This window comes from Lissotriton helveticus, chromosome 1_1 (assembly GCF_964261635.1).
Source record: "Lissotriton helveticus chromosome 1_1, aLisHel1.1, whole genome shotgun sequence".
Taxonomy (NCBI): Eukaryota; Metazoa; Chordata; class Amphibia; order Caudata; family Salamandridae; genus Lissotriton; species Lissotriton helveticus.
Window position 1 is genome coordinate 251,699,453 of NC_136057.1, and position 21,543 is coordinate 251,720,995.

The following is a 21,543-nucleotide window of genomic DNA, read 5'->3' on the forward strand; positions in this document are numbered from 1 at the left end:
AGGGGACCAGTCCTTTATGGTCTGGATCTTACTCTCCAGTGGTTGAACTTGGCCTCCACCTACAAGGTGACCCAAGTACACAACCTTACTCTGCCCTATCTGGCACTTGGTTGCCTTGATAGTGAGGCCTGCCTTTTGCAGAGCCTCCAGCACTTCCTTCAGGTGGACCAGGTGATCCTCCCAGGTGGAGCTAAAGACAGCAATATCATCGAGATATGCTGCACAAAAGTCATCCAACCCAGTAAGGACTTGATTCACCAACCTTTGGAAGGTGGCAGGTGCATTTTTCAAACCAAAGGGCATCACCACAAATTGATAAGGCCCACCTGGTGTAGAAAATGCTGTCTTGGCTTTAGACTCCTCAGCTAACCTGATTTGCCAGTAGCCAGCTGTCAAGTCAAATGTGCTCAAATACTTGGCAGAAGCCAATTTGTCTATGAGCTCATCTGCCCTTGGAATAGGGTGTGCATCTGTCCTGGTGACAGCATTGAGTCCTCTGTAATCCACACAGAACCTCATCTCTCTCTTTCCATCTTTGGTGTGAGGTTTGGGGACCAGAACCACTGGGCTAGCCCAGGGGCTCTCTGAAGGCTCAATGACACCTAATTCCAGCATCTTTTGCACCTCAGTCTTGATACAATCTCTGACATGGTCAGGTTGCCTGTAAATTTTGTTCTTTACAGGAAGACTATCACCAGTGTCCACCACATGGGTACACCAGTTAGTCTGACTGGGTGTCAGGGAGAACATATGTCGATATGACTGCAAAACCTGTCTACAGTCATGTTGCTGATGTTCAGTGAGGCTGCCATCTAAGGCCACACCATCAACTGATCCATCCTCAGGGTTCTGAGTCAGCAGGTCTGGGAGAGGGTCACTCTCTTCCTCCTGCCCCTCATCTGTAGCCATGAGCAAGCCCATGTCTGCCCAGTCAACATATGCTTTCAGCCTGTTAACATGGAGCACCCTGTGGGGGCTCCTGGGAGTTCCTAGGTCCACCAAGTAGGTAACCGCTCCCTTTTTCTCAATGATTGTATGGGGTCCAGACCATTTGTCTTGGAGTGCTGCTGGGGCCACTGGCTCCAACACCCATACCTTCTGTCCAGGCTGGTACTCAATCAGGACAGCCTTTTGGTCATGCCAAGCTTTTTGTAATTCTTGGCTAGCCTCAAGGTTTTTGGATGCCTTCTCCATATACTCAGCCATCCTGGAGCGGAGACCAAGTACATAGTCCACTATGTCTTGTTTGGGCTTTTTGAGAGGTAACTCCCATCCTTCCCTCACCAAACACAGGGGTCCTCTTACAGGGTGCCCAAACAACAATTCAAAGGGGCTGAAGCCAACCCCCTTTTGTGGGACCTCTCTGTAAGCAAACAGAAGGCAGGGCAGAAGGATGTCCCATCTTCGCCTGAGCTTTTCAGGTAATCCTTTGATCATGCCCTTTAGGGTCTTGTTGAACCTTTCAACAAGCCCGTTGCATTGTGGATGATAGAGAGTGGTGAACTTGTAGTTGACACCACATTCCTTCCACATAGCTGTTAAGTATCCTGACATGAAGTTGGCACCTCTATCAGATACTACCTCCTTAGGAAACCCCACTCTGGAGAAAACTCCAAGTAAGGCCCTGGCCACAACAGGAGCTGGTGTGGTCCTAAGTGGAATTGCCTCTGGGTACCTGGTGGCATGGTCCACCACCACCAGTATGAATCTGTGCCCAGATGCTGTAGGGGGATCCATTGGACCAACAATGTCAATCCCCACTCTTTCAAAGGGCACCCCCACCACAGGTAGTGGTATCAGGGGGGCCTTTGTGGTACCACCTGCTTTGCCACTTGCTTGGCAGGTTACACAGGAGCGACAAAACTCCTTTGTATCTTCTGACATGTGAGGCCAGTGAAAATGACAGACAAGTCTGTCCCAAGTTTTGTTCTGGCCTAGGTGTCCTGCTAAGGGAATATCATGTGCCAAGGTAAGAAGGAAGCCCCTAAATTGCAGAGGTATGACCAACCTCCTGGTTGTACCAGGCTTGGGGTCTCTAACCTCTGAATAAAGGAGCCCATCATCCCAATATACTTTATGGGTACCTTGAGCATTCCCAGCAGCCTCAGCAACAGCCTGCTGTCTGAGGGATTCAAGGGAAGGACAGGTTAACTGAGCCTGCCCCAAGTCTGCCCTAGAAGGTCCCCCTGTCCCCAGAAACTCAACCTGATCAGGTTCAAGCTCTTCAGAGACAGTTCCTTCAGGGGTCTCAAGATCATCTTCATGTGAAGGTTGATCCTCACTTGTAGGCAGTTGGGAAGGCACAGCCTTTACCCTCCTGTTCTTCTTCTTGGAAGGTACTTGGTCGATTGTTCCAGGATCGAAGACCTGAGGTTCAGAGAGGCACTTTTTGGCCTGTGACCTGGTCACAGCAAGGACATGTGATGATATCCCTAACATCTCTGCATGAGTCCTGTACTCAACTTCTGACCATAGAGAGTTCTCCAGGTTATTGCCCAACAAACATTCTACTGGGAGATCAGCACTAACCACAACTCTTTTTAGGCCAGTTACTCCTCCCCAGGAAAAGTTAACAAGTGCCACACTATGCGTAGTAGTGACATTGCTGGCATTGGTCACCAGGTAATTATCACCTGGCAGGTATTGTCCAGGGTCCACAAAGCTAGGTGTCACCGTGGTGACACTGGCACATGTGTCCCTGTATGCTTGAGCCACTTTGTCATTAATCAAAGGCGTCTGCCTGTACTTGCCCAGATTACTGGGACTGACAGTAGTGGACAAATCAATCTCCACATCACAGATCAGAACAGCCTGTGTAGGGGTTCTGACTAGGCCAGAATCTCCCTCAGTTCCCAAGGTGATACCAACTACCCCCTTAGTCTGTGGACCAACACTGCTAACTGTACTATTGGGTGCAGGTGCCTTAGGGGCTGCAGTGTTGGGAGCTCCACCCTTTTTACACTCACTTGTCCAGTGAGAGGTGTTTTTACAAAAACTACACCAGGGTTTTCTTTGACCTTCTTTCTTCTTCTTCTTGGAAGTTTGGGACCACCCCTCAGTATTAGTTTGGGGCCCTGTGGAAGACTTCTGGTCTTTGGCTTTCTGCTCCCCACCCTTCTGGTCTGTTTTCTTCTGGTCACCACCCTGCTTCCGGTTCTGGTTCTTTTGCTTAACTCTGGTTCTAACCCATTTGTCTGCCCTCTTTCCCAATTCTTGGGGAGAGGTTAGATCTGAGTCAACCAAATGTTGATGCAAGTGCTGGTTCTGACAGTTATTTAAAATCTGTTCTCTCATAAGCAAATTGTACAATCCTTCATAGTCTGTAACCTTACTTCCCACCAACCAGCCCTCCAGAGCCTTAGTGGCACATTCAACAAATTCAGACCAGTCCTGAGTCTGTGTCTTCTGGGTGTCTCTGAACATTAACCTGTACTGTTCAGTGGTTAAGCCTAACCCATCAATCAGAGCACTCTTCAGGACCAGGTAGTTTCTAGAATCCCCATCACTAACTGTGAGGAGTCTGTCTCGGCCTCTACTCTGCAGGCTCTCTCAAGTGCAGTCATCCATTTGTGGATGTCATCCCCACTCTTGTAAGGGGGCACAATCTTACTCAGGTTTCTATTGTCATAGGACCTGTCTTTATCCTTTTGGATATTGCTGCCACCAGTGGATCCTAATCCACTCTCTCTAGGCTGTCTTGCTCTAGCAAGCTTCTCTTTGGCCAGGGCAACTTCTAATTCTTGCTTAAGGATCCTAAGTTCAGCCTCTCTCATTTTGGCCTCATGTTCCCTTCTCTGAGGCTAGACAGCTCCCTTCTGGAGTGTCCACGAGAACCTCTAGAAGCTTGGGAGGCACTGGACTCACCTGAGTGATTCCTTCTCCTCCTTTGCTCCTGGTTAAGTCCACTTGGGGGTCTGAATGGGTTGCTCCCCAGTCCCAAATGTGCTTAAGTTAGCCAGGTTAAGCCTGCTGACTAGCACCTGACTATTTCTCTCATCATCAGACCCACTTTCCTCCTCCTCCTCCTCTTCTTCCTCATCCTCTGGCTGAGTATCTCCAGTGACCTGGTCTTCCTCATCTATCTGGATGACAGGGGCAGGGGGGTCAGTGTTGTCATCTTCAGTGGGAGAGCCTCCCTCTCCAGTCACTGAGGGGCCTGGTTTGGAGGTCTTTAGAGCTTCAGACTGGTCTAAAAGCTCTCTGAGGTGACCTGCTGGAGGGGTAGGACCCGTTTTGATTCCTCTTAAGAAACACAGCTGCCTCAGTTCTTTAAAAGTAAAGATAGCAAATTTGGATGGTACGTGTTAGACCTGGCATCATTGGCATGAGTCTCTCCTCCATTTTTTCTGTTTGCCTCCTCTGTTTACGATGTTTTTGCTGGTAAATGCTTTGGGCACTGTGCCACTGCTGATCAGTGCCACAGTGCAAGTGCTCCCTATGGGAAATTGCTGTATTGATTGAATTCCATGTTTGGCTTATTTGGTTTACTGTCAGTCCCTAGTAGAGTGCACCAGGAGTGCCAGGGCTTGTAAATACAAATGCTGCTAGTGGGCCTGCAGCACGTGTTGTGCCACCCACAAGAGCGGCCTAGTAAAAGTATGTCTGAAGGTCTACCATTGCTAGACCACGTGCAGTCTGGTACTGTCACGCAGACTGCGCAAGTACACCTACTTGCCAGTCCCTAAACATTCCCTTAACTTCATGTTAGTCACCCCTATGGTAGGCCCACGGGCAGGGTGCATTGTAAGCATAAGGTAGGACAAGCCTGACAAGGTTGGCATGTCCTAATAGTGAATTACAGCCATATTCGTTTTTCACTAGTGTAAGGTAACCTGCTCTCCATCAGTTAGAATGGGCTGCCAGGATTATTAATGCTATAATCCTAGCGGGCTCGGGGAGCATGGTGCAATGTCGAGTTTGGTATCCCTGAACTCAGGGTTTAATAACGCATCCATTTGTGTGGATGGTTTATGGACTCTGTGTTTGAAAATAGCACTTTTAGAAAGTAGCTAATTTCTTGTCTAACTGTCTACCGGTCTCTGCTGGTTCTGGTGTGCGTGTGACAGGAGCTGGGTGGCTCCAGAGGTCTGAATGAGTCAGTGTGGGATGAGTGGGACATTTGCATTGAGAGTAGGGGAAGAGTAGCTCCTGATAGCCTGCCCTGCCTGATACAATGCTGGCTCCGCCCCCCTGCCAGGCGACTGATGACTCTGTGCCTGCCTGGGACTTTCCTGGCCCACCTCCTGCCGGGCAACTGATGGCCCGGCCCCTGCCAGTGACAATGCTGGCTCCGCTCCTGCTGGGCGGCTGAAGACTCTGCCCTGCACAGTGAATAGGCCAGGTGCTTCGGCCTGGCAACACCCACAACAAACCCAAGATGGGGGGAAATTCCCCTGCATGGATAAAGGGATCAAAGCCAAAAAGGGGTATAAGAGAAGGACCCCTGAACCAAGAATTTAGATCACTTCTGACAAGGAAACCTGAACCAAGGACAAGAAGCCTGCTGATCTAAGGACTGCCTACCCCTTCTGCCAGAGTGCTGTTTGTTGGGGGAATCCTGCATTGCTTCTTTATTTTTGCCAAGGAACCAGGAGAGAGGAACTGGGTGTGTACTCTCAATCTTTGCTAAGAAAATCTCCAAGGGCTGGAAGAGTGCCAGTCTCCTGTTGAAGTCACAGGGCTAAAGGACTTCATCTGCTTAAAGTGCTGTTTGCTGGAACTTGTGACTCCAGCACCTCTGAAAGAATCCAGCAATCTCGACGCCGACGGACGCCGCCGAATCCAGCTCGACATCGTGAGTAACGGCTCCAGTGTCCCGCTTCCTCGACGCCGGCCGCTGGGCCCGATCGACGCCAGCAACAACGCCAGTGAGTAGTGAGTTCGGCTCCAGCTCCAAGTGACCTTGTGTCGGCACCGCTGCTGATCGCATCGACTTCGAGCCCTCTCGACGCCGTGAGCGCTGCTCACTCTTGCAACATCGACATCGACGAAGCCGTATCCTGCTTCATCTCGTGAGCGCTGCTCCTGCCTGACTTCGGTCGATGCCGCTGCAGATCGCCCCGACTCCGAGGCCCGATCGACGCCGAAGACGCGACGCCGCACATCTCGACGCCGCTGATCATCGAGTGCTTCACTTTTCCAAGGTACTGTGTTGTGGGGGTCTGTGCGACTCCGGGCTCGACGTAGCGCTCCTCGCGGTCGACGCCGAACCTTTGGATTAACTTTGCCTCGACGTCGTGTGACTCCCGTGTGGGTTACATTGTTGCCAAGAACTGTGTTATAAAGAAGAAGGGTTGCTTTTGATACTAAAGACTTTGTGCTAAGAAGAAACCGTGCTTGAATTATTATTTTTCATTCCAAGAGTACTTATTAAGATTGTGGTATATTTTTGTCGTTATTTGGTCTTGTGCTAAGCCTTATATAAAAATTCTTATTTTTATAATACTACTGTGTCGTGTCCTTTTGTAGTGTATTCACTTTATTACTGTATGTGGTCATAAATGCTTAACGCACTGCCTCTGAGATAAGCCTGTCTGCTTTGCCAAGCTTCCAAGGGGGTGAGCAGGGGTTATCTAAGTGTGTGATCCCCTTGCCCTGACTAGAAAAGGTGTGTCCCTATTTGTCAGAAGTGTATACCTCTGCCAACTAGAGACAGCCGCTTCTAACAGTGCCCTTGGAGGATCACTCTCAACAGAGATAGTTCCAGTGGATCCCTCTGCTCCAGACATTGCTCTAGTGTGGGTGGATGTGTTGCAATCTACCTACACTGGTGTTTGCCTACCAAACCTATCTACTAGTTGTAGTCAGGGTGTGCTACTCCCTATCCTCTACAACAACTAAGTTCAGTAGAACTTAAGTATACTAGTCTTGTTTTAGTGTACCTATCAGGTACCTGTATGATCTTTCAAATGATACTCTCAAAGATTGTAATGGTAAAACAACAGCAAGCTCAAACCCCAATCCGCTGCTCACCAATGTGAGAAGTTGGCCTGATATATGATGCTCACTAGTTCTAGTGATCACCTTGTATCATGCCAAGCAACCCTTATGGTGGAGGTTGTAAAGTCAACCTTATAGACCAGCTATCCTAGGGGTAGCATGGACTAAGCAGTCTTAGGCTAAACTCTGTAAAGGCATGTGAAGCAAGCTGTTTTACCATACACAATCCCCTTGAATACCAAATAAAAGGACACCACACAGATATATATTGAAAATATATATAGATTTATTTCTACAAATATCCCCTATACTCTTTATGAGCACAGAAGCAAATGCGTTAAAACAAAACACAGTTTACATATACAAAAGTTGCACAATTATGGATGAGCCCTAGGGGCCACCTAAACCATATACTAAAATAGTGGTATAAGAACCACTATGGGGAAAGTGAACAGGCCTAGGGCCTAAGGAATCGCTGGAGCTGTTCGAGACTAGCAGTGATGAAGTCGGGAAAGGCCCGCGGGACTCGGGTGTAGTGCTCAAAGTGCACGCATACACCAATGTTAAGTCAATGGTGCGTAAAAGTTACAAAGTTAGTGTTTAAGGAACCTTCCGATGGACCTACAAGGATAAAACTTTAGACACAGGCACTAGAGGTGTACACCAGTGTGGGAACACCGGCGTTGCTGAGTTACCTCACCCACAGGAAGCGGGTGCACAGGTGCGAAGTAGTGTCGGGTTTCGTCAAGCAGGTCGATGGTGCTTGGAGCTGAAGATGCTGCAGGCGGGTCGTCGTGAAAAGTTCCGGTGGATCCAAGGGTGGATCTGAAGAGGTGAAGACCTGAAAGCAGAGGGGACAATGTTCAAAGTCACTAGCCAGTGACTACCGTGGAACCAGGATGGAACCAGGCGATGTCGGGTGCAAACAGGTGATGAAGTGAAGATTGTCTCTGCAGCCACGTGGACACGAAGAGGTCAAGGACGTCCAGGAGTCGATCACGAGCTGTCCCACGATGGCTCTCGCTGATGGCGGTGTCGGCAACTTGATTGGAGCAAACAGGCCTTGGCAAAAGCAAGTCACGCAGGAATCGATTCAAGCTTCTCACTCGGACCAGCAAGGACAGAGCGGGTGCTCCTTTTCAGGGGAGCAAGGGCCAGTCTGGAGCAACCAGACCAGCAGTGTAAGTTGTAGTTTTCGTTGCCAAGATGGCCACTAGCCACGTGGCAAGTGACCGGGATGGCGCGTCGAGTGGCAAAGTGCAAAAGGGCCCCACGCAGATCGTGGAGATGCTGGGGGGCTGATCTTCAGTGCAAATGCTGCTCGGTGTTGGGGCTTCTCAAACCCAAAGCACAGCGTCGAAGGTGCCTCGGGTGCTGCGCAGTCAGCTTCTCGGGGGTCTTCCAAGATGTCCGGTCCCACGTCTCTCGGTGCCTCCACTGGTCTCTTCTTTTCAGGGACTGTGGATCGGGCTCTGAGATGTCAGGGAGTCTGGGTCTTGTCAGGCTCTGGGCTCGGGCTCCGGCTGGAGGCGGCGGCAAAGCAGACGTCGAGTTGCTGGTTGGTGCCTGTATTCACAGGGTGGTCACTCCTTGGCCACAAGGGAGATTCTCTTCCGTCTTCTGTGCAGCAGAATGTCGAAGTCCAAGTTTCTTCTGTATTTCAAGTCGAGTTCAGGATGATCTGAAGTCTAAGGACACAGCTCCTACTCTTATTCCAAATCTGGGGGCCGGATCACCTACTATGTCCCTCCTCTGGGTGGGACCAGGAAGGGGGGTGGTTACACCCCCTTTCCTTTGTCCAGCTTCGCGCCAAGACTGGGGCTGGAAAGCCCCAGCACCGGTTTGAACTGGCATATGCACAGGGACACCTTGTGTGCCCCAGGCATGTCTGATTCTATTCAGCCCTGTCCTACCCAATACACAAAATCCTGTCTGGGGTGGTGCTAGCACCTCCCAAGGCAGGAAACCCTTTGTCCAAGCTGCCCTCTCTGGAAGGACTCCCAGCAGCAGCAGGTCAGACTTGTGTCTGTGGTGGTAGCATCCATTTTGTGATGCTGAGGCTCTGTTTAACTTTAACCGGGGTTCAGGTTAGGTACATGTCGTGTCCCTCTAGAAGGGTGGAATGCTACCCCCATCGCCAGAACTGGCAAGGGGGTAGTATTCCAATTCGTATGACACCTTACTCGACATGTTTTTATAAAGCCAAACCAAAGATAGCATTTAACCGCGAGGTTCATAATGCACTTAAGAGTATATGGTATGGCAGTATCATGAAACAGCTAAAGGACATGGTTCCGAAAGCTGCAGACAGGCTCAGCTCATGCCAGAGCACCATCTCACATATTTCCAAGCACTCTGCCTCCAGGATTGATGAGGCCATCCATAGGAGTGGCTGATAGGAACATATGTGTCCATTTTGGGTTAGGTATAGGCATACTACACCTAAGTAAGGGGTGGTTACACCGACTTACCCCAGCTGAGTGATCAGCCAGTTGTGTCAAATATGGAGGCCAGGCCAGGGGTGGCACAATACGTGCTGCAGCCTCTGGTAGGCCTTGGAAGCACCTATGCCCTGGGTACCTGGGTACACTGTTACAGGGGCCAATAAGGTGAACCAGTTCCAATTTCGTAATGTACCTAAAGTACATTGGCAATAATTTAGAGAGAGAACAGCAGGCTGTGGGCCTGATTAGCAGGCCCACAGCCACATTAAGTCATAAACCAGTGAAGCAAAAAGCAAAAATTTGGGGTGACCATAGGATAGCAGACCCTACTCTCCTACACAGGCCACCACCTATATCCAGGGCCAAGAAACTGTATGGGGTACGTGTGCTTTATAATTATTTTTCACATAACACAATAATATAGTTAGGTGAGATAAAAAGATCTGTTTTTGTTTAAAAAGACCTTGGAAAGTCACTGAAAGAACCAGAGGTTATGGTAACATTAAAGTTAGGTAATTATATGTCAGTAACAACATTAACGTTTTGAACTCTAGAACACAGATATTCACCAATTATAGTTAACAGATCTAGCTATAACTTGCGTCCCCGCAATGCACTGCTTATGACCTCACATATTACATCACTCATGAAAAGTTCTGACATAATCTGCGGAAGCCGGCACTGCTTTCAGACTTAGGGAGCTGCTGGAAAAGCAGCTCTCTGTGTCTGAAAGCAATTCTGCTCCGGAGCATTTGCAGTGGCTTAGCAGGAGCGGTAAAGCTTCTGCCAAGCCACAGCAAACAGCTATGTTTGGGGGTGGGCTCCCCACGACATAGCAGTAGCCAGCCCTGGAGGTTGGAGGTCCCCAGTTTCATCTATGGTTGCAGAAAGGGGGCTGCACAGCCCTCCTCCTTTCTTCTTGCAGGATCTGCCCCAGGGAGGTGGAGATCCCCATGGACCAGGGAGGGGTTCGAGAGGCCCACCCATAACAAGGCATAAGCCCGGGGAAGGTGGTGGTCCCTGGAGCACAGGGGTCCATGAGGCCCCTATAATAAGGTATGAATCTTCAGGAAGTCAGGTAGTTGGTTCCAAGTAGTAACTTTATTGTTATTCAGTTACAAGTAGTATAGATGAGCTAAAATGGTAATTAGCTGTAAAGTACGCCCCACCAGGAGCAGGATAACCTTCCTGCTCAGCCTGCTGACATCAACTGCCTAACTCCCTGCACACCACATTCCATGCAGTCATGACATTCTATAGGCATCATAGGCTGGGCAAGATGAATGAGCAAAGGAAGAAGAAGGGCATGAAAATAACTTACAACAGCCCCTAATTCATTTTTGAAATTTTACCCCAGGGAGTAGATGGTCCCCGGTTTGGTTCGAGAGGCCTCCCCATTTAACAAGAAATAAGGCCCAGGAGTCGGTGGTCTGTGCTCCCTCCTCCTTTATTATGAACGTGCTCCTTGGGCCTGGCCCAACCAAGTATTATTTTCCCCCCAAATTCACGAATATCACAATTTTTCTGTATTATTTTTATTTTTTAAATGCTTTTTTGGACGGTTGAGATCCTTCTGGGCCACCAGGACCAACTTTAATAGGTCAGGATATTCCTACCATGTCCATGAATTCTTTTACACTCTGTGTGGGGGAAAGCAGGAAGTGTTGGCAGAGAATCAGAGCTTTGTATTTCCCTGCACAAGCTTGTTATCTTTCAAAAAATAATCGTACCCACAGATATCACCAACTTTATTTTCTTTTATGTCCAAGCAACTGATGAACAGATTCACACCAAATAACTGATCTGTGAAACAAAATCTAGCTTTCTGGCAAATTTGTTGTGATTCTATTCGGGGGTTCAGGCTGTGGCATGTTGACAGATCCTTTCGGAATTAACATTACAGATGCACCCTTTTTCGAACTCCATTTTTCTCAGCCTGTTTCACGAATCAACTTAGAATTTTCTGTCCACAATAAGATTCACCAGAGAACTTTTTCGTAAATATTTTGTGAAGACTTGTCAAACAGCCCCGAAGATATAGGCAGATCAACAAACATATATTTCCTATGGAGACATGATGCTAATTACACCTACTAGCGTCTGCCAGAAGGTAATCTACATATGCAATGGGCTGAGTGAACCCTCCTCGGGTCAGTATGGAAGTCACTCCTTTCATGTTGTTGAGGGGATAAGTGACTAGGAGTTTGAATTAGGAAAGAATGTATATGATATCTGTGATCCTACTAAGCTGAGGAATATCTGTGATGTGAGGGCAGTGGTGCAGAGGAAGTAGGAGGGAAAGATAAAGGAGAGTTTTTATGTTTTTTAGAGTGATTACTTGAGGATTAGGAGAATGGGTAAATGGACTCACAAATTAAAGAGCAGGTTTCTCATCTCAAGCATGTGAAGAATAAAATAAAGGATGTTGTAGCAGCTCCATCAACTCTACTAGGTTTGTCTACACTAGGATGACTTTAGGTGCACATAACTCATGTGGTAATGTTGATTCAATAAACTGAGACAGATAATACATACCACATTGGTTTTAGTGAGATACTTTCTCTTATTCAGTCTCTAAAAAAGCCTATATTGTCACGTAACAAGGAAGATTATTGATTTTGTGATTGATGTTAAATTCTTCCTAAATATTGTTTTGTCTCATTTCAGCAGGGATGATCAGCCTGTATTCTTCTCTTCTCCAGTCAGTGGTGCTGAAGCTGAGCTGGTGAATACTCACTGGATAAATGGTGGAAATGAGAACAGCCTTAAACTGGTCCGCCAATGCATCCAACACCTGCCCAGCCTGTGCATGCGTGACGCAGGTGGGAAGCCCATCTCCTGGACTGTCATGGACCAGACCGCAGCAATAAGAATGGGATACACTGTTCCAGAATATCGAGGGAAGGGGATCTTCACCAGCCTTCTCATAACCTTCATTGTCTTCCTCAATTTACAGTGGGATGATTTCCCATATCACTTTACCACCAGCAAGGAGAATGTCCAGATACACAGTGTAGCGAGAAGAGTGGGTTTACGGAGATCACCTTGTGACTGCTTTAGGTATATCTGTCGGCCTCAAGTGATGGCCACTTAACTTACCACAGGGGAAGTTTTCCTAAAGGGATTCTGGTTGTGTCATCGTGCGTGTGTCCAAAGTTTCCCTTTATCAAATTTAAGTATTTCTTAGCATGGGATGCTGGGAGTGAAGCTTCATTGATGGCGTTCAGAAGCAACCTGCAAGCAACAAGGTGTTAGTTGAGAAAACACTAGTAAAAACATGAATAAATATTTAATTTGTAAACAATTTCCTTATGAATCATGAATCATTATTGACTGTCACCCTGACACCAGAGCAGGACTGGTCACAACACATAAAACTGGTATGCCAAAAAGAGGTCAGAGGAAATATCCAGGGCAAAACGGTATTATATGATGCTGAGGAAATTCCATTGGGGCTGACACCTGAAGACGCCGGGGCTGCCCTACCGAGGCTTTTTAGTCCCTCAGGGATTGTGGCACAATTATTTTTAATGTGCTCCCATGCCCACCTAGCAGGCTAAGACTTCCTTTGCCACAGGCAGTACTGGAGGGGCAAGTGTGAAGGGAGGGCTGCTCACAAGTGTGCCTGTTGGCTTTCCTCATAATCTCAATCATCTGCCACTCTGCCCCCACGTGTGACATGACAAACGTATGTACCATGACGTAGGATGGAATTTGATTTAATATGTTATGGTGGTCTGATTGCGAGGGCAAAGACTATAAGATTTTCAGCAAGACAGGGGTGACTACCCACGGGTCTACATCTGATGGGCAGGTCCATCATTTTGCGTGCTAGAAATTTATCAAGACGCATGCAGTGATGTGTTGCAGAGTATTGCAGGAGAAGGCGCTGTGCAACACCACTTTTGTGTGTCATGGATGCACATTTACAATATGGAGCACCTTCTCGCACGGCTGAGAGATGTGTCATAAAGCACGATGCAAGTTTGACGTTGTGGTGCACCACACCATAACAAACTGCTACCTGCATGGCACCAACCTGAGTTGCTTGCAGCAAGACACCTTTAAGTGCTGCAAGCCAGATTTTAGTCACACACGTGGCTTTTGCATGGCTCAAAAGTTTTAAAAAATCCAGTAGTGGCTGGTGAAATTTGAAACTATTGGGGCATAAGAGTGCAGTATCATCTTGTATGCTGTTGTGCTGGCTTATGATGTTTACTGTGTATGTTTCTTTAGTTGTTGAGATAGAGGTTATCACGTTAAATACACATTTTATACAAATTGTTATTTTTATATTTTTTTGTACTTTTTGTTTATTTTTTCATTTGTGCCGTGCTAGGCTCTAGAAGTAAGTGCCATCTGATGACTGCTAAATTTCTTTTGTGTTTAAACTTGGTGATCCCAGTGAAGGAGTGGCATCCCACTGGGTTAGGCTGAACCTTGGTGTCTCTAGCCTGGCAAGTAACAAAAGTCTGGGATTGGCCAGATATGTTTTCATTGCGCCTATGAATTTATTTAATTTAGTTTAAATCTGTGTATTTCGTATGTGTTTGTTACTTAATGATCCTGAGCTCTGGCTTTTATCTTGTCTTGCCTCTAGTCAGCCTTGGCTGGTTTTATTGTTTTGTTGAGATAAGCTTCGAAGAAGAACTGACAGAAGATAAAAAGGTTGTTGATGTACATGATAGAGGATCAGATGATGTTTTGCATGTGGGATGGGCAATGGCCCTGCTCAATCCATGATAAGACCAGATAGTTGACTGCGCATCCTATCAAAATCTGAGAGATCTGTGCCAATGTGATAAACATGGCAAATTTGCACGTGACTCCAAAGCCAGCAGCTTAAAAAGCATAGTACGTGTACCTGACAGCATGCACGCCATGGTTCATGGTTACAACCAGCCCCCTCTAGCAACCATGTCCTTGTAAGAGTACCACGAGTAAAGTAAAATAGTAATGTGGTGGTCCTGATGCAGGAATATGAGCTTCTGTTTTCTAAGAGTAATACGAACTGTATCCCTAGTTCAGGTGCTTTACTTAGCACAAATGCATAAGCCCAGAATTTGCTGACAGGTCTGTAATAGAAGCACTGGTCACAAACTGACAGTTTCAACCCTTTTGATCATTAAAGGCAGTGCCCATTCGTACAGCACCGAATACTAAAGACAGCAAGGTATAAGGACCAGAGCATAGGTGGCCTTCTGAGCTCAAACGTAGCTGACTGTTTCATCAGGTGCTGACAACCAAATATGAAGGCAGGATGCAGAGCCTAGAAGAGGAACAACTTCTTTCACTTCTCCTGCATCCACTCGATGGCTTCATTCTCCTTGAACTGCTTTCCAAATATGTTTTCTTGCAAAGTGAGACCTGACACATTCATCTGGCCGGTGTTGAGGGGGGAAGCCGGTGTCTAGGTGTGGAGGAAAATGATTCTGGGTCAGGATATACCTGGTGCCACCACCTTCAGGCACACACACAAACTCATGCAGTTGGATGTAAGCACACATACACACACGCACACGTACTCTCTCTGGATTCAACTCCTGCCTTTTCCCCAGCACACTCTCCTACCCATTTCCACATCCACCCAGGAGGCCACGCATTCGCTACCGTCTTAAAGCCTTTACCTCTGGTGTATATTTGAAGAGGTGTGTGATGATCTGCCAGCATGAGCGTGGCACCTACTGTGGCACCCTCGTGCAGAGGATTAAGAAATGATGCTGAGAAACTGATATGTGGTCCTTGTTTGGTGGGTGCTTTTCTTGGAGGGTGGGAGCATGCTGTAGATGCAGGGGGTGGGTATATAAGACCGGGGATCGACGATAGCGTAAAGCGTTGTTGGGAGGCCTATCTGTGTCCTTTACATTTCAATGTTTGAAAAGCTTTATTAGAGAAAATTATAAGCAAACAAAGACAACAGCAGAAAACAGTAAAGTACAATTTAAAACATGGCATATAATAGTAAATGCTAATGTCAATGAATGGGAATCAAAAAAGCATTTTATGGGGATTTTAAAGAAAAGGGGAGAGAATAGGTAGGGAGGAAAAACAATAGCAGTACAGGATATAAAATGCTAAGAATGATTACGGCGAATGAGCAAATGGTACAATTCTAAGCAAAATTAAACAGCATAAAAGGAAATAACAAAGTGTGTGAAGAAACTGTAAAAGATAAAATGACAAGAAGGAGAGAGTCAGAGTCCTTCAAGGTGGTTTAAAATTCTCTGAGTGGGTAGAAACAGGCTGTTTTGAAGCCAAACGATCTAAGTATAAGGTGAGGGGTAACCAGTAGAGGTCAGTGTTGCGTATTGGTTTGCATGAAGAGGCAAAGGCGACATCAAGTCTGTGAAAATGACATAAAATATTCCACCAGCCCTGAATAGAAATTTTGTTAAGGGATTTCCAGTTGGAAGAGATGTGTTGGAATGCAAGAGCAAGCATGAGACCGAAGAGACCATGGGAATATGGAAGAAGTACCAAGGAATCGGAGAGGCTACATAGAAAGGGAATGTTAGTGGTGTATGGAATAGAGAGCGAAAAGATGCGAGAAATGTATGAACAAACCTTATCCCAAAAGATGGAGACAACAGGACAGAAAAAGAGTAAATGTCGAAGATCTGCATGTAAGGCACCACAAGTCCAGCACTTAGAATCAGAAGAAGGTATGAAGTGAGACAAAGCAAGAGGGGAAAGATAGAGTCTATGATATAGATAAAATAAAGATTGAGTAAGAGAAGCAGAACGAGAGATTTTTAAAGACCTGGACCAGATTTTGTCCCAAAGAGCAACGGACCAAGCACAATCTAAATCCACTTCCCAGGCAAGCTCCACTTTAGTCTTAGCACGATCCGGATTAGGAGAGGAGAAGAAACTATAAATTAGAGATGCTTTAGGGAGAGTGGCAAGGATAGTAAGAAGAGGTGAAGGAGGAAATTGTAATGGTGAAGAGGGAAGAGAATAGTAACGATCAAGAATTATTGCCATAAGAATAGTAAATTTGTGCAAAAAAGATCGCGGACATTTAAATAAAAGTTGAAATTGAGGAAAAGAGCAAGGGAGTAATCCATCAAATAGGTGTATAACCCATATGACACCCTTTAATTTCCAAGAGATCCAGGATATGGGTCTGCCATTTAAGGATAAGAGAATTATACCAAATGGGGGTATTTAAAAATGATTCACGTGTTATATCATGTGGAAGAACCAAAGGCTTTAAGAGAGAGGAGGTGTGTTTGAATAAAGGAGATAATGTAAAAAGAGATTTGGTAGAAAAAAGTATCACTTCATTGAAAGAAAAAGGTAATAAGAGAGTGTGTTTAATGAGAAGCGAAAGAGGGGTAAAGGGAGAAGATTCTGAAGAAAGCCAACGCGAAGCTTGACATAGGGAAAAAGATTTATGGTACAGACGAAAGTCTGGAAAGTTAACTCCACCGTTAAGTTTAGATTTGCGAAGAGCAACAAGAGAAATTCTAGCTTTTTTATTCTTCCAAAGAAACTTTGAGAGGGAGGAGTCAATACGTTTAAAATAAAGGGCAGGTATATGAACAGGTAACATAGAAAAAGTGTAAATTAGGATAGGAGCTATCATAATTTTAATAGAGTCCAATCGACCCCACCAGGAAAGGAAAAGAGGATTCCAAGAGGAAAACAGTAGATCAATTCGAGACAAGACTGCAGACATATTTAATTTAATTGAAGAAGAAATGGAATTGGAAAACCAAATGCCCAGATATTTAATCTTTGCATTATTCCAAGCAAAGCCAGTGGAAGAGAAAAGGTGAGGAAGACAAGATTTGGTTATGGGAAGAATTTCAGTTTTATCGGAGTTGATCTTACAGCCTGAGACTAGAGAGAAAGATTCAAATTCAGAAAGTAAAAGGGGACTAGATATTTTTGGGTTAGAAATAAATAAGAGAATGTCATCTGCATATGCAGAGAGTTTCAGTTGATTGTCGCCATAGGAAAAAACAGAAATGAAAGTATTATTACGAATGGAGGAGAGAAAAGGCTAGGACAAAAAGGAGTGGGGATAGTTGACATCCTTGACGAACACCTCATTGAAGAGTAAAGGAAGAAGAAAGTTGACCATTGACAAGCACTGAGGCTTTGGTACGGAGTATAGGAGGGATACAAGGGAGATGAATTTGGGACCAAAGCCATGCCAACGTAATGAAGCAATTAAAAAGGACCAATCAACCATATCAAAAGCTTTCTCTGCGTCAACAGAGACAGCGGCCAAAGGAAGAGAAAGTAGTGGGTCTTGATTTAAAACATTAAGAAAAAGGCAAGAGTTGTCAGAAGTAAGTCTACCCTTTACAAATCCACGGTATACAGTCAGAATATCGAGTTAAAAATATAGAATTGCATTAATATCGAGTTGAAAATATAGAATGAACTAAATATCGAATGGACAGAATATATACGACAAAAATATCGAATGTAATGGACAAAATATCGAATGGACAGAATATAGACAACAAAACTTGGCTCTTTCCTAGTAATGGGTCCTAAGTCTGTCCTTTTAGATAATTGACTCTGGTTTTCTTTTTTTCAGGACTTCTCTTTGATCCAAGCGCCAGGATACCCGTAGGGTGGCAGTTTTGTGCTGTATAAGTTCCCAATACAATACACTACAAAAATATTGAATTTGAGGTAAGTTAATATCGATTTACATAAATATAGAAAGTCAAAGTATCGAAGTATATAATATAGATGTTAAATATATCGATTTTTTAATAATATCGAATTTTTTAAATTGTTTTTTATGTTAGTATATGTGTGAAAAGTGAATATTTATTTTATAATTTATTTTAAGTAATGAATTTTATGGTATTTAATTTTTGCGTAATTTTATTCTGTAGTGGGTTGTGGGTTTATAGGAGAATAGGGTGGGAAGTAATTTAATTATAAATTATTAAGGGCCCGATAAAGGTAATTTTTTTTTACCGGTTCATAAATACCAACTCATACCGAATCGGTATTTATGAACCGGAAACCCAAATGTAGGTAAAAATCCGGTAAAAAATACCGGTATCAATCGGTATTCAAACTCGGTAAATACCGAATCGGTATCTACCGATTCGGTAATATCCGACTCGGTAACACCCATACAACCCTATGGCCTTCCAGTCCCATAGGAATGAATGGGAGACACAGAATCGGAATTTACCAAATCGGTAAATACCGATTCGGTAAATACCGAATCGGTAAATTCCGATCTCAAAATTTCGAATACATGACATGTGAGCCTGTGCACCAATGAGGGACACCCACCACACCCCACAACCAAGCATCTGAGAGATCAGCCAATCAGGTGCAAGTACCACACCCCAGTACCTGGAGGTGGCCACACCCATGCAGGTGCAGAGCAACAGAACTGCAGAGAGAGCTGGAAGGGAGACAGAGGAGCAGGCTGCACTGAGACCAAGAGAAACAGCATGAAGTCCCAGGAGGCACAAAAGGATAGAGGGGACAGAAAGAGAAAGGTGAAATTCAGCCCAACAGAGCTCCAGGTGCTGGTGGAGGAGGTTGTGCAGCACTACAGCCAGCTGTTCGGGAAACAGTCTCTGCAAGTTGCTGAGTCTGTAAAGAGGACCACCTGGCTGGCAATACAGAGCAAGGTCAATGCCCTAGGAGTGACCCACAGAGAAATTGACGACATGAAGAAGAGGTGGTATGATCTGAGGATCACCACCAAAAAAAGATTAGCCACCCAGAGGAAGGCATCAGCAGCAACCGGTGGAGGGAAGAGCCGTGCCCCAAGCCTCACCGACCTGGAGCAGCTCGTCGAATCAACCATGGAGCCTGAAAGCATACATGGGATCGGGAATGCTGATAGCTCAGCCAGAGCTGCAAGTAAGAAAGGTAAGATGCATGGACATGTACCCCACCCATTCCCAGGCCCCTTTCCCAATGTGGGTGAATCACTCACAATCTAGCACACATGACTGTAGTCCCCAGCAATGCATCATGGTAGTTGTAGTCATAGGTACATACATCAACGCTGCCAACACCGAACCCTCCATGCCATGCGACACTCCCCATGCACAAACAGTCTAGGCAAATGAAAATGTGTGTTAGGAATCTGTGTTGGGAAAACAGGCAGCTGATCATCGTCCATGTCTGTTTACAGGAAAGTCATCGCGCAGAGCAGCGCTGGGAGGGGAGTGTAGTGCCACAACATCGTCTGCGAGGGAGAAGGCCAAAGACACTGCTGGACCTAGCACTGTCCCTGAGGAAACATCCACACCCCAGGCACCCACAGCAATGGAGCACGGCACCACTGCTCAGCCACTCTCGCCCCTGCTGTTAGACACACAGACTCAGCCAGCACCAGCAGAAGCCACTACACCCAGCTCAGGGTCCCCTGTGCGCGTGAGGCCAAGGAGGCAGGATGTACCACCTTTAAGGATCCTGGAGAGCTCCGATGAAGAAGTGGTAGTGGCTCCCAGACCTAGTACACCAACAATGGCTGGCCACGCTGGACAACTTGGCTCACTGGGATCTGGCCGTGCAGGTGACCGTGTCCGTAGGGCACGAGAGCAGGATGAGGGGCAGGATGTGCAGGGTGTCTTCGCTGGGCTTGAAGCCACAATGGTGAAAGTCCAGCGTATGCAGGCCAAAGGCATCATGGCTGTGCACCGGCAGGTGCGCATCCTGAATACCAGGATATCGGACATCAATCGGGGGATAGGTGCCATGGCAAGTGGAATGGAGGCCATGGGCAAAGGGATGGAGGCAATGGGCAAAGGGATGGAGTCCATGGCAGAGGGGGTGAGGGGCATGGAGGTGCGCATGGGCACCCTCTGTGACAGGCTACAAAGTGACCAAGAAGAGAGGCGCAGGTATAGGCGCGAGGTCAGGCTGCTCAATCAGTCGATTAACCGGTTGGCAACTTCCACCACCCTGCAGTGTCGCCGCTCTGTTAATCTGCAGACTGACATTGTTCACTGCTGCAGTGACTTGTCCCGGGGGATGGGGAGGGTGACCTCAGCAATGGAGGCAATGCTGACACAGCTGACAGCCACAGGTGGCAACATGGTTGTTGGAGACACTGAGGAGTCAACGAGCAGGAGTGGGTCCAGCACGGGTGTTTCAGGACATACGTAGGAGCAGCAGACTCCATGCCTAAGACACCGGCACTACTGCACATGTAGACCCCCAGCCCCATGCCTCGCAAAACATCATGCGTAAGCGCAAGCATTGAGAGACATATTGATCACAGGACAGGTCAAAGTGAGGAAACTTTGGCAAAACATTGTGTAAAGTGCATTTAATTTGATAAATGTTTTTTGGGAAGGTGCAGTTGTGTACATTAAAGTGAGTGTTCCAATCACTGGGCATGGCTGTGTGTCATCGCTCAATTAGAAGTATCTGTTGGTAATTTCAGCACGTCGCAGTCGACCATCTGTTGCTTGTGCTGCTCCTGCTGCATTGTGATCTGCTTGTACTGTCCCATCATCAATGTCCTCATGATATGTGAGTTCTATCTCTGTGCCCTCCTTGGTGGCAAGATTGTGCAGCATGGCGCAGGTCGCAATAATCTTGCAACAGATAATTGGCGTGTACTGACGTGCACCTCCACTCTTATGGAGGCACCTAAATCTACGTTTCCGCAGCCCAAATGTACGTTCCACCAAGCAACATGTTGTTCTGTGTGCCACGTTATAACGCCTTTCACTCCTGGTGGATGGGTTCAGGTAGGGGGTGAGCACAAATGACCGCAGGGCATATGCACTGTCACCGGGGTGGGAAAGGATAATTAGATTAGTCACATACTCAGGAGTGCTCCTTCTGCATGAACTGTCAGGGTGTCTCACACATACTTACCCAGCAGGTATCCATCACCAAAATCACCAGCAACAAGGCGTCTGTATTTCCCACTGTTGGTGAATATGTAGGAGTCGTGGGTACTCCCAGGATATTTGGCTACAATGTCCGGTATCATGTTGCTAGCATTGCAGATCACCTGCACATTGAGTGAATGTGTGGACTTACGGTTTCTGTATATGTGCTCAGTTGCTGCAGGTGGGCATAGTGGGATGTGCGTACTATCGATGCAGCCTATTATGTGCGGGAACTGTGCAAGTTGATAGAATTCGGTTTTTGTCCTTGCTAGTTCTGCAGGTGTCTCAGGGAACTCAATGTAGTGCTCCATCCT

General features: G+C 46.5%; 1 protein-coding gene and 1 pseudogene across 1 annotated transcript in view; one reads left to right on the forward strand and one right to left on the reverse strand.

The window, feature by feature from the left end:
* LOC144769022 (glycine N-acyltransferase-like) overlaps window positions 1-12,555 on the forward strand; it is a 190,137-nt gene extending 177,582 nt beyond the window's left edge. The window contains exon 6 of the mRNA XM_078653022.1: window positions 12,051-12,555. Within this exon, the coding sequence (XP_078509148.1) occupies window positions 12,051-12,477 (427 nt within the window). The 3' untranslated portion in view covers window positions 12,478-12,555. The remainder of the gene's footprint in view (window positions 1-12,050) is intronic.
* A 1,424-nt stretch (window positions 12,556-13,979) lies between these two features.
* On the reverse strand, window positions 13,980-14,763 carry LOC144769030 (very long chain fatty acid elongase 6 pseudogene; annotated as a pseudogene).
* Between the last annotated feature and the right edge of the window lie 6,780 nt (window positions 14,764-21,543).